Source organism: Myxocyprinus asiaticus, chromosome 9 (assembly GCF_019703515.2).
Source record: "Myxocyprinus asiaticus isolate MX2 ecotype Aquarium Trade chromosome 9, UBuf_Myxa_2, whole genome shotgun sequence".
NCBI classification, from domain to species: Eukaryota; Metazoa; Chordata; class Actinopteri; order Cypriniformes; family Catostomidae; genus Myxocyprinus; species Myxocyprinus asiaticus.
In genome coordinates, this window is record NC_059352.1 from 16016914 (window position 1) to 16029930 (window position 13017).

Consider the following 13017-nt stretch of genomic DNA (forward strand, 5'->3'; position numbering starts at 1 on the left):
GAAGGCCGTTTTCTCACGGGACATCAGCGTTAAGGGGATCTGCCAATATCCCTTTGTCAAATCCAGTGTTGAGTAAAAGCGAGCCGAGCCCAACCGATCGTGCAGTTTGTCAATACAAGGCATTGGATAAGCATCAGATTTCGACACCACGTTGACCTTTCTATAATCCACACAGAACAGATCGAGCCATTGCTCTTAGGCACCAGAATCACCGGGCTGGCCCAATCGCTGTGGGATTCTTCTATTACGCCCATACTCCTTCCCATACTACTTGTTTCTTGTGTTCAGGTAAGCGGTAGGGACGATTACGTACCACTACCCCTGGGATTGTCTCGATGTGGTGTTTTATAAGATTAGTGCAGTCTGGAGAGGCGAGAACATCAGAGAAATTATTTTGCAAACTGGCAACCTCCGTACATTGTGACGATGAGAGGTGGTCTCCGCAAGGGACTGGGGTGAACTGATTGGCTTTTAGACTCACCTCCGGGCTGAGCTCCTCCCTCTCCGGAACTACTGTCTCTCCATGGTTTTAGTAGGTTGAGGTGGTAAATTTGACACGCCCCACCTCTATCCAAACGCACTACCTCATAATCGACTTCCCCAACTCGCTGTGTGACCTCAAAGGGCCCTTGCCACTTTGCAAGTAATTTAGAGCTCGATGTGGGCAGTAATACAAGTACTTTATCTCCCGGTGCAAATTCCCATAGCCGACCTCCCCTGTTATACAGCCGGGACTGGCGTTCTTGCGCCTGTAGCAAATTCTCCTGTGATAGTTGCCCCAGTGTGTGAAGTTTTGCTCTCAGGTCAAGAATGTATTGAATTTCATTTTTGCTCTGTGAAGGTCCCTCCTCCCAATTTTCCTTCATGATGTCTAAGACACCAAGGGGCTTACACCCATATAACAGTTAAAACGGGGAAAACCTTGAGGCTTGCGGGACCTCTCACACTGCAAATAACAGAGGCTCGAGCCACTTATCCCAGTTCCGAGCATCTTTGTGCACGAACTTACAAATAATATTTTTTAAGATCTTATTAAATCATTTGACCAAGCCGTCTGTTTGAGGATGGTACACGCTTGTCCGAATAGATTTAATACCCAATAATTCATACAGCTTGTGTAGTGTACAAGACATGAAAGTAGTGCCCTGGTCAGTGAGGATTTCTTTCAGAATCCCCACTCGGGTGATTATTCTGAAGAGTGCTTCCGCAACACTACGTGCTGAGATGTTGTGAAGAGGCATTGCTTCCAGGTATCGTGTTGCGTATTCCACCGGAACCAACACATAGCGATGCCCACGTGCTGACTGTTATAATGGCCCTACGAGGTCCATGCCAACTCTGTCAAAGGGAACCTCGATCAATGGAAGAGGGTGCAATGGCACTTTTGGTGTGGCTTCACCAGCTGACATTCGTGGCATGTCGCACACCACAGGCTAACATCCCCGCGAATGCCGGGCCAATAGAAATGGGCCATGAGACGGCTTGTTGTTTTCCCCTGTCCCAAGTGACCTGCCATCGGACTATGATCAGCCACCTGGAACAAACATTTCCTGACAGCTCCTTGGTACTAACAACTGGGTTGTATCTTCTTTTGTCTGAGCGTCCTACGTCACTCAATACAACGATCGTTTATAATTGAGAAATACGGATATGTGAGTGCAGTGCACGGCTGAAGGGGTTTACCATCAGTTACTTTCACTTGGTCAAATGCGTGCTTAAGAGTCTCATCTCGCGTCTGCTCCAGAGGGAAATCCTCAGCGGGAATTCCCTCGGCTTCCCCCTCCCTTACGTCATCCTGACGCAGAGTTGACATAGACAGCCCCGGCTCTGCCTTCCCCTTCAGCGCATTGCACACCCCAGACCGTACCACTGTATTACAGGACCCATCCACACACAACCCCTTTAACAATTCGGGAAAAGCCGGCCAATTAGTACCCAAAATTAGTGGATGGGTAAGGCGGGAACTAACCACAGCCTCAGTGTTTTGCTATTGACCCCGAAATAGAATCGTGACAATCACTGCAGGATAATAGTAAATATCCTCATGCACACACCTCACCTTCACCCGATTATTTGTATCCAATGTCTCATTTTGAACCAAGCATTGATGAATGGAAGTTTGGTTACAACCTGAATCCACCAAGGCTTGGTATGTACACACCCAATACTCACGGTTATTTGGTACGTCCCGGCTCAATCGGGGGCGGCCTGTGGAGTGTCGGGGACTCGGATCAATATCCCTACCTCCATCACCGGGTACTGTTCACGGATGTGTCCCGGCTCCCCACAACTCCAACAGACTGGCCCAAACCTCACACCCACACCAGTGGCGGCAGCTTCCCCCACCTGAGAGGAAGAATGGGTAGAGCCGGGGGGGAGAGAGACAGGAGTGTTAGTACACCCCCGAGGGGCACCGGTCTCGGGGGATTGTTCCATCATCTCCAGGGGAACGGGATAGGTCTGAATGAAGGAGGGGAGGGGGAGGGACCACAGAGAGAGAGAGAGTGGGGCACTCGCCGGCCCTCGGGTATGCCGTTATATGGTCCTCCGCCAACTGCACTGCTTCATCTAGCGATGCCGGTCGGTGGCACTGGACCCACTCTGCAGTTCCTTTCAGTAGTTTGGAGACTAGTTGTTCCAGTACCACGAGATTGATGACACCCCCAACGTTGCTGGGCTCCTCGGCCAGCACCCACTGCCGGCAGGCGTCGCGGAGCTGTTGAGGTAAGGCAAACAGGCAGCCGACTTCGATCAGCGTCAGTGTTTGGAACCGCTGGCGATGCTCTTCGGGACTGTGGCCGACCCGCTGCAGGATGGCTTTCTTCAGCTCAGGATACCTCAGGAGGTTATCGAACGAGAGTTGATGAGCTGCGAGTTGGGACTCCACGGTCAGCAGTGGTAGGAGGTGGACTGCCCATTGCACCCGCGGCCATTCCAGAGCTTGGGCCGTGTGCACAAAGAGCTCCAGAAAGGCCTCCGGTTAATCTTGCGCCGCCATCTTTGCCAGCGTCACATGGGGGATTGTTGCTGCCGGGGTCGCGGCGTATAATCAATAACATGCTCTTCTCTGGATTTATTTGTAAAAAAAAATTTAAAGAAAGAAAAACACTCTCTGAGTAACTCGTGTCACTATTACAAATGACCCGGCAACAACGTTTTTTTTTTTGTTTTTGTTTTTTAATTATTTTTATAATATCCTGCTTAAATGTACTCAAACACACATTACTCCCATAGGCTCTCGTTGTAAAAAGGCAAACGCAAAATGCAGGGCAACAGTTGCTAAGACAGGATTGGTCAGAAACACTTTTAAGGTGGGGCTAAGTGAAGGGACAATTAAACACTGTGTTACAACAGTAATATGGTGTTAATACAGTATCCATGTTTAATGTTGTTGTTATGATTTTACTACAAAATACCATGGTGATACTATGGTTACTGTAGTAAAACCATGGTTATTTTTATAAGGGAAGTTTAGGGTTAGGTTTAGGGGTATGGGTTGGTGAAGGGTGTCTGTGGGACTCTAAATAAACACAATAAACACGCTGCAGTGATACCCTTATACTGTATGTTAGTATATAATTAGGGGTGGAAATACTATATGCCACTATTTGCACCGGGGTGCAAATAGCATCTAACACTATTTGCACTTAGTGCTTTTTGTTGTTATTTACACTCAGTGTTAATAGCATCTATTTATATTTGCACTTAGTGCAAAAAGCCTAAACTAATATGATGTTGAATAAACTTCTTTATCTTAAAGACTAAATATTAATGTACTTGTTAGCAAATGTAATAAAAATAATGAGTGAATAAGAGTGACCAGCCATCCTGATAAAACAAGGACAGTCCTAATATTATGAGCGTGTCCCGCATCCCAGTGGAGTTAGTCAGGAAACCTTTTGTCCTGATAATCAGTCTTAGCTTAAATGTTTTACGAGACTGTCATCGTTGTGCATGCTTTTTCTGTCATGAGAAACTACGATTTTAGCTGTTCTAGAATTTCCACATGCTGAGCCGTTGGATTAGCCACATACCCTTTTCCCAAAACCCTGCACTCCAAAGATAACAAATGAGCTTTATTGAGACTGACATGTTGTCAAAAACAAAAGTAGCAAAATAGCGCCCTCAACTGACAACTGTTATGAACAACATGGCATAAAAATGGCATTATGCCTGAATAATTACTGTAGCTGCAACTACAATACTATGAGAACGTGCAAAATGATTAAAAGGCAGAAAGTGTCATTTTCCGTGGCTCGTAGACACATTTTTGTTTGCTGTTTACAGAATCCAGAGCTGTCACAGAGTTAAATATTATCTTTTAGGCAGTAGTAAAAAATGTTGCATACTTTCCCAAGAAAAAAATCGCTTACAGCACCTTTAAGTATTTCGCTGCAACTACAACACTATGAGAATGTGCAAAGTGACTGACAGGCAGAAAGTCTAGTGCTGTCACCGAGACAGGTGAGGTATCTCACAACACTTATTTCTAGGGGTGTCAATATTTGCTCAGACGACGATTCAATTAGATTTCGACTGTTTACCTTACGGTTATGATGCATCATGAAATCTGAAATTTGGCCACGATTTGATTCAATTCAATTTGATTATATTGGAACGATTTTTGCTATTTTCCAAAATATGATGGAAGCACAAATGTAACAGTGTTCACAACATACAACATAGTGAGAATACTCAGACATCAGGTTTTACATTCACAGCACATTTATTTTCAAGTGCTCTGGGTTTTAACCAAAGTAGAACCAGAATAACAATGTTTGAATTGAGGATCCACTGTTGAACTCTAAAACAAAAATGTAATGCAAAGTAAAATTACTCAACTTCAGACATTAATGCTTTATAATATGAGCACATAAAGCTCGTATTTTGGCAAGTTCTTTGTACTTACCATACAGTGTCAAACAAAAGCAAAGTGCAAAGGTGACAATACACCAGTAAACAAGAAAAAAATACCCACAGGGCAAAAAAGACAATTTTGAAGTAGGTGTAACGTCTTTAGAAGTTTGCTGACAGCACGCCTCATGCCTTCGCTTAATATGTTGTTTGTGTTCCCCTTGTACTTAATTTCTGTTCAGCATATTTTGCATATTGCAACCGTTTTGTCCAGAGTGCTGCCCTTCTTTCTAAATCTAAAATGTTTCCAAACATCTGATTTCGCATGAGGAGGATCATATAATTGTTCCTCACTAAAAGTAGAGCTTGACGCCATGACCTGCATTTTCACCTCTTCACCCTCTGTCTAGGGCTCTTGTGACTGCTCTGGAAGTTGATTGGGGATTGGAATTTGTGGATTGTGTAAACTTAAAATATATTAAACGTTTATTTTGGCAAAGGAAATGAACGTGTTATGCATATAGCATTATTTATTATGTGTAATTGATAAAAAATATAAATAATCAATTTTTTTAATTAATAATCGATGCTTTGAATTTTTTGCATCAGATCGATGCATCTATGCATTGTTACACCCCTACTTATTTCATTAATATCTTTCAGGGAGAATGACAATTCTTTGCCTACCTTTCCATGAACAAATTCGCTTACAGCACCTTTAAGTAAACATTGTTTTTTAAGGTGCACTCAGTAATTTTTTCCCCCTCATTTTAAAGTTTTACTTCAAAAGAAAAGAACTGTCATTTTAAAACGTACAGTATGTATAAAATCATGACCACTCACTTGAGATGAAGACCCCAGTCATATCAGTAACCTTATAAAAGAAGTTTTAATCTACATGGAGAGGGTCCCCTCATGGTGGCTGCCATGTAAGAATTACATGACCAGCCAAATACTATTTGCTTTTTCTCAGTAACCACACTGTAACTGGACACTTTCACTTATGGATTAAATCAATCATGGCTGACTGTGAATAGTGAATTTCTACAATGGCATTGGTAACTAAAAACTACAGCATTTGAAGGATGCTGCATCTATGCCCTTAGGTACAGTCCAAGATGACACATTCAATAAAATACTGAGTGCACTGTTAAAGTTATTATTATATTTAGAAAAGACATCAACAAAAAACAATAAAATAAAAACATAGGACATTCAATCATTTATCAGGCTATTATAATCTACAACAATCTACAGTTTTGTCTATTAAAAAGACTAACGATGTAATTTGTCAGTGACTGTCATTGGTGTTTAACCACACTGGTATGTGATAAAGGTAGAAAATAATAACAGTACAATAAATAGCCTACAAGACTTTTCTTGAAGATTACCACAGTTTTTTTCCGTAATAGACAATTTTTCGTCATGGCTGGCCTGCCTGTGGTAATAGCACTCGGGTACCTAATTGATCGGTACTATGATACTGTAGAAAGACTGGTATTGTTAAATTTCTTCATCAGTGTAACTGGACAATTTTACATAGACATAGGACAATACTCTGCAGTTCTTGCAGTTTCAGACAATAAAGTATGAAAAGTGCATAGACACTTTGAACAGACTGTGTAATGATGATCTGTTGATGCCCAGGGTGACAGAGGCTTTGATGGAGTTATAGGGCCAAAGGGAGCACAGGGAGAGAAAGGTGAACGGGTGAGTATACAGTACCAACTCTTTTAACCTCCCCTGCTGTTCTGAGCTTAACACTGCTGATCTCAGCAAAGCAGAGGCTTTTCAAATTTTCCACCTAAAAAGATATTTCTCTTTCTTCCTTTAGGGCCCACATGGTATCCCTGGCCCTCCTGGTCTGAGAGGTGTGGATGGACCCCCTGGTTTAACTGGTCCTCAAGGACCTGCTGGAGGTAAAGGTCCAGAGGGACTGCAGGGACAAAAGGTATCAAACTTACTGTGTGCTAAAGTTTATGTGCAAATGGATATTTTTATTTGTATAAAACTGCTATTCATCTGCACCAGGAGTTTTGGAATCATGGTTAGGTTATCACATGTGAGGTGTTGAATATTTTAATGTAGGGAGAACGAGGTCCTTCAGGGCCTGCCATGGTGGGCCCACGTGGCATTCCAGGGATCCCAGGAGAGAGAGGAGAACAGGTAACTATACACATTCTCTACCTCTGCATTTTCTCTCTATATACTGTCATCTCTAAAGATGTCTCTTTGTGTCTTTGTATCAGGGCGAGATAGGCCCTGATGGACCTAAAGGAGACAGAGGAGAACCAGGCATGATGGTCAGAACAAATAGACATTTATGATTTATCGTAATGTATCATGCATATTTTATGCTGCTACCTGAGCCTCACCTCAAGATGGTTGCATGTCTCTTTACTCTTTAAAGGAGGGTGAGATTCAGGCTTATGTTCGAAGTGAGATGAACCTGCATTGTGGTGAGTAGCTCTTTGTTGTAGATGGAGATAAATTAGATTATAAATTTATGAAACCATTGCCATCTGAAACTGATCACCATCAAGGACAGTGTTTCCCCTCTTAAAGTCAACATGATCATAATCTTTAATCAAAATGTAATCACTTGCGCCATCTCTAAATTGTCACATATTGTGTGAGCCTTATGTTAACTAGTATTCAAATAGCTATTTAGGCAAGACCTACTGTTGCAGATAATGCAGTGTAACATATTACCAATTGTTAAAATTCATGTAATAAAGGTTACTGGGACAATCGCAAAAAACAACAAAAAAACATTAACTTGACCTTTTTTTTTTTTTTTGTCATTAACAAGTTTTATTGATTCCACACTCAAATCAACATAAACAGCACATGAAAACACAGAATCAATTTTCAACAAAATATACCCCGCAAAATATACTGTTCCTCCCTGGCACCCTCCAAGAAGGCCAAATAAGTGCCCCACTTCTTCTCAAAGGCACCCAAGCTGCCCAGCCGCCTATGCGACATCTTTTCAAAGGCCACCACTGTGCCCAATTCGGTGCACCACTCATGAAATGAGGGTGCACCAGCCGACTTCCATCCCCCAAGGATCACTTTCCTGCCGATCATCACACTGGTAAGGACCCAGTTTTTAATGTGTATGTTCGCTAAGTTAACCCCTGCCCCATCACCCAAAATACAAAGTCTGGCGCAGAATGAAATCTGAGTGCTCAGGATCTCACAGACATAACTCTGAACCCTCGACCAAAACTCTTGAATCTTAGTACAATACCAAAAATGTGGGCAATGTCCCCATCCTCTGATTGGCATCGCCAACAGGTGGGTGTATTTTTAAGACCAAGCCTATGCAATCTAGAGGGAGTCCAATAAAATGATGCAGAATCTTAAATTGAATGAGGTGCATCCTTGCATCCCTAGACATAGACTTGGCATTTTTTTTAAATCCTACCCCATTCTTCATCCTCCAGTACTAAATTCAAGTCTTTTTCCCATAATTTCTTGAGAGATGTCAAAATCTCATCCCCTTGACTCTGAATTAGCCAGGAATAGTATGCTGAAGCCTCGGGACCCTTTCCAAAAGCCGCTAGTACCATCTCAAGAGTGTCTGCAGCTTTAGGGGGCTGTTTACTATACCCAAAGATGGTACAAAGTAGATGGCGCAGCTGTAAGTACCTGAAGAATTGAGATCTGGGAATCCCAAACCAGTGTGTAATATTTTCAAAGGATCTCAATGCTCCATTTTCATACAGGTCACTCAACGTAGCAACTCCCTTCTCAATCCTTTCTGTCCAGCAAAAAGGGGACTTATTAATACACAGTTTAGGGTTTAACCAAATACTTAAGGCAACGTTCAGGTAAATGTCCGAATTGAGCACGCGGGAAACCCTTGTCCACACTAACTGCATGTGTGAGATAACGGGATGTGTCTTTACTTCTCCGGGCAGCTTGGTAGAAAGACATTGCTATGGCAAGATAGGGGCAAGAAGTTCTTGTTTAATGCAGAACCAGGGAGGGGCTCTTTCAGGGGGAAGCGACCAATGAGCCAAATGTCTGAGACTGAATGCATAATAATAAAACGAAATCTTGGGTAAGCCTAGCCCACCTTTGTCAATCGGCCTATGTAACTTATTGAAATGTAATATGGGGTGCTTATCATTCCAAATGAAAGATTTCGCTATGCTTTCAAATTGCTTGAAATAAGAGAGGGGGACATCTACCGGGAGAGACTGTAGCAGGTAGTTAAATTTTGGAATACAGTTCATTTTAATAACATTAACCTTCCCAATCATCGATAAATTAAATGAAGCCCACCTGTCTACATCACTCGAAAACCTTTTTATTAAAGGGTCAAAATTAACTCTAACTAAATCAGACAAATTTGTGGGGAATAAAATGCCCAAATACTTAATGCCCTGTTTGGGCCACTGGAAGGTGCCTGGCTGTAAGGCCATTACTGGACAGTACGCTGTCAGAGCCAAAGCTTTGGATTTAGACCAGTTGACTTTGTATCCTGAGAATTTGGAAAAGGAATTCATAATTCTGTGGAGCCAAGGCATAGATTTAGTAGGGTCAGAGACAAATAATAAAATATCATCTGCATAAAGCAGAAGCTTATGCGCCACGCCTCCCGCCACCACCCCTGGAAAATCATCCTCCTTTCTTATCGTGGCTGCTAATGGTTCCAGGGCAAGACAGAACAATAATGGGGAAAGAGGGCAACCCTGACGGGTGCCCCTATCCAGAGTAAAATAATCTGAAATGAATCCATTTGTTTGTACCGCTGCTACAGGGTGTCTATAAAGTAACTTGATCCAACCAATAAACGAACTCCCAAACCCATACATTTCCAAAATCTTAAAAAGATAATCCCATTCTACCATGTCAAATGCCTTTTCGGTGTCAAGTGAGATGGCAGCGACCGGAGTCTGATCATTTGCCACTGACCACATGATATTGATGAGACTTCTGGTGTTATCGGAAGAGCTGCAGCCCTGAATAAACCCCACCTGATCTATATGTATAAGAGATGTCATAACTTTACTTAATCAGTTAGCTAGAATTTTTTACAACATTTTTACATCTAGCTGGATCAGGGAAATTGGACGGTAACTTTTACATTCGCTTGGATCTTTGTCTTTTTTAAGAATCAGACCTATCCAGGCTTGTGTCATGGTTGGTGGAAGCTTCCCATTCTTTAAAGATTCAGAATAATCTTCTAACAAAAGTGTAGACAGTTCTGTAGCATAAGCTCTAAAAAATTGCCTGTAGGTAAGGCCTTAATTAGCTCATCAAGTTCCTCCAAGGTTATCTCAGAATCAAGAGTTTTTTTGCTCAGTCGACAATTTAGGGAGTTCTAATGGTTCCACAACATTTCTAATATCTTCATCAGTAGACGAAGACGTGGAACTATAAAGATCAATATAGAATTCTTTGAAAGCATTATTGATATCAATGGCTGAGGTAAAAATTTCAGCATCAGCAGATTTCACTGAGGGAATGGTAGAAAAATACTCTCACTGCTTTATATATCTAGCCAAAAGCTTCCCTGCTTTGTCCCCCGACTCAAAATATCTTGCCCTGAATAACCAAAACTCCACTTTCTGCGACAAAATAGTATTATACCTGTATTACAAACGGATCAACTTTCTAAGGCCATCAGATGACATTCGGCGCTTCAGCTCTGCCTCGGCACTTTTACTATTCCCTTCCAACTCCACGAGTTCACGTGCTTTGGATTTTTTGGTGAATGAGGCATACTGTATGATCCGACCCCTAAGAACTGCCTTAAGTGCCTCCCAAGCCACGCCCATAGAAGATACCGAGGACCAGTTGGTCTCCATATAAACACTGATTTCAGTCTTTAACATTTGTTGGAAATCAGGATTTTGCAAAAGGGATACATTAAAGCGCCAACTATATGATTTATTTTTCTCTATATGTGGCAGCACCTCTAAACTCACCAGTGCGTGATCTGAGACTAAGATGTTTCCAACTGAGCAATCAACAACAGATGAAATGAGGGATTTAGATATATAAAAAAAAATCTATTCTAGAATAAATCTTATGGACTGATGAAAAAAATTTATAGTCTCTACCAGATGGGTTCAAAAGTCGCCAGATATCTGCAAGACCGAGATTTTTACACATCCTGTGAAGCGTCAATGTTGCTCTTGGGGGCTTGCACACTTTTGCTTCACTATGATCAAGAACGGAGTCCATCAAATGATTAAAGTCCCCTCCAATATTATATCATGAGGTGTACCAGCGGCTTGCAACATCCCTTCAAGATCTGTAAAAAAGCCCTTATCATCAGCGTTAGGTACGTAAATATTAGACAAAATCAACCTTTGCCCCTGAATTTCTGCTAAAACAATAATGACTCTTCCTAATTTATCATTAATCTGTTTAAGACATTTGAATTGTAGATGTTTATTTATCAGTATAGTGACTCCCCCACTCTTACTTGAGCCAGCACTAAAAAAACATGTCCACCCCATATCTTCCCAAATTTTTCAGCTTCCTGTGGGGAAAGATGTGTTTCTTGAAGAAACACTATATTAACTTGACCTTTAACCTCCTAGTAGTCCTCCTCTCGTAGCGCCCACTTTTCACAATCTAATCAATTTCCAATTGATAAAATCAAGTCCTGTCCTGCATTGTTTTTCTTGTTGAATCTTGTTTCATTCTGAAATATGTCACATTATGAAAGTAAAATGGGTTGTAAATGTCTTTACATGTTACTTTCTCTCTGTGGAAAACCACAAAATTGTTACATTTCTCATTTAATCAGTTCTCTCTATCTCTCTCCCCCTAAGCTTGTGGAGGTAAGTTGTGACTTTGCTTTTGCCTTAACATAGGCAGTAAACATTTTCCTACTATTGCATCAGCCTTAAACTCATGTGCACTCAGTAAACTAACTGTAGTTTTGAGTGTGACTGTCTTGTGTGGTCTCAGTCTATTAAACCTTTGTTTAATTTAAATATGTTTGTGAGAATGCCTGATTTTTGTCCATCTGGCTGAACTTCTGGGTTTTGTGCATCTTAATTTTCTTGCGCTTGACCTTTGAGTACAGCTTTACACACATGGTTGCCTGTGAGAGTGCGTTTCTCATTGAGGGTGTGTGTGTGTTTTTACTGATGGGTTTTGTTATCTTGCGTTTGTGTGATTCGTTGTGGGCGTGTTCTCAGGTGTTAAAGAAGTTCAGATCTCTGCACCAGTGCAGTCTTACCGAAGTCGCTCCTCCACGTCCCCTGAGCGCTCTCTAACCCGTGGGGACGAGGAGGGTGAGTCCTATCCTCCATCCATCCTTCTATCTCTATCTGTTTATCCTCTTTCTTATAAATTACTAAGCTTAAAACTCTTGTCACAGTGTCCTGTATTGTTTGTATTGCTTTCTAACTTTAAGGAAATAGTTCACCCAAAAATTTAGAATCCTGGCATAATTTACTCACTGACATGTCATTCCAAAGCAATTTGACTTTCTTTCTTCTGTGGAGAAATTAAGAAGAATTACAGTGTTCTTTTCCTTACAAGGAAAGCATATAGTGACTTGGTGCATCAAGAAAAGTTGCGCCAGGTTTGACGTCAGTGACAACTTGCATTTTTAACTGGTCACAAACTTTGGCTTCAGTAGATTTTGCATGAGTTGAATGGACTACTTTTTTTATTGTCCTTATTGGAGCTTGACAGTCGCTGGTCACTGTATGCTTTCAATGTATGGTAAAGAGCATGGTTAACATTCTTCAAAATACCTCCTTTTATGTTCCTCACAAGGTCATATGGGTTTGGAACATTAAATGCTGACAAAAGTTGTAATTTTTGGGTGAACTAACCTTTTAAACTGTTCCCCTTAAACAGAAACTACAGTTTGTTTCTGTCATTAACGTAATTGGGATATGTTAAATGCATGCTTGTATTTAACATTATCCAGTTGCACATGTTCATTGATTGCTTTCAAACTAAGATTCCAGTATTCTAAACTCTGATTTACAAGAACATTTACCTGCCTTGCTTATGTGTCCATGCACAATTGTTTTGCAGGTCAGAAGCTGCATGTAGTAATGAACACTAATGATCCAGACTATGAGCACATTTACTCTATAGAGACCTATGATGATGATGCTCCAATGGTGGAGACTGCTGACTACGACACCACTGTCAATAAAAGTCAGGGTATGTAGT

The 13017-nt window shown here is 41.5% G+C and overlaps 1 protein-coding gene across 7 annotated transcripts in view; it reads left to right on the top strand.

The window, feature by feature from the left end:
* Window positions 1-13017, top strand: part of LOC127446129 (collagen alpha-1(VII) chain-like) — a 93859-nt gene that overhangs the window by 76424 nt on the left and 4418 nt on the right. For 5 of the 7 annotated variants that reach the window (XR_007898148.1, XR_007898147.1, XR_007898149.1 and 2 more), the window contains 7 exons: window positions 6502-6564; window positions 6689-6805; window positions 6943-7020; window positions 7104-7157; window positions 7265-7313; window positions 10925-12119; window positions 12877-13008. Coding sequence is in view for 1 of the 7 variants with exons in the window: in XM_051706802.1 (XP_051562762.1) it covers window positions 6502-6564; window positions 6689-6805; window positions 6943-7020; window positions 7104-7157; window positions 7265-7313; window positions 7811-7893 (444 nt within the window). In the remaining 6 variants the exon portion in view is untranslated. Of the gene's footprint in view, window positions 1-6501; window positions 6565-6688; window positions 6806-6942; window positions 7021-7103; window positions 7158-7264; window positions 7314-7810; window positions 8021-10924; window positions 12120-12876; window positions 13009-13017 lie in introns of those variants that run through there. The other 2 variants (XR_007898152.1, XM_051706802.1) reach the window with 2 other exon arrangements.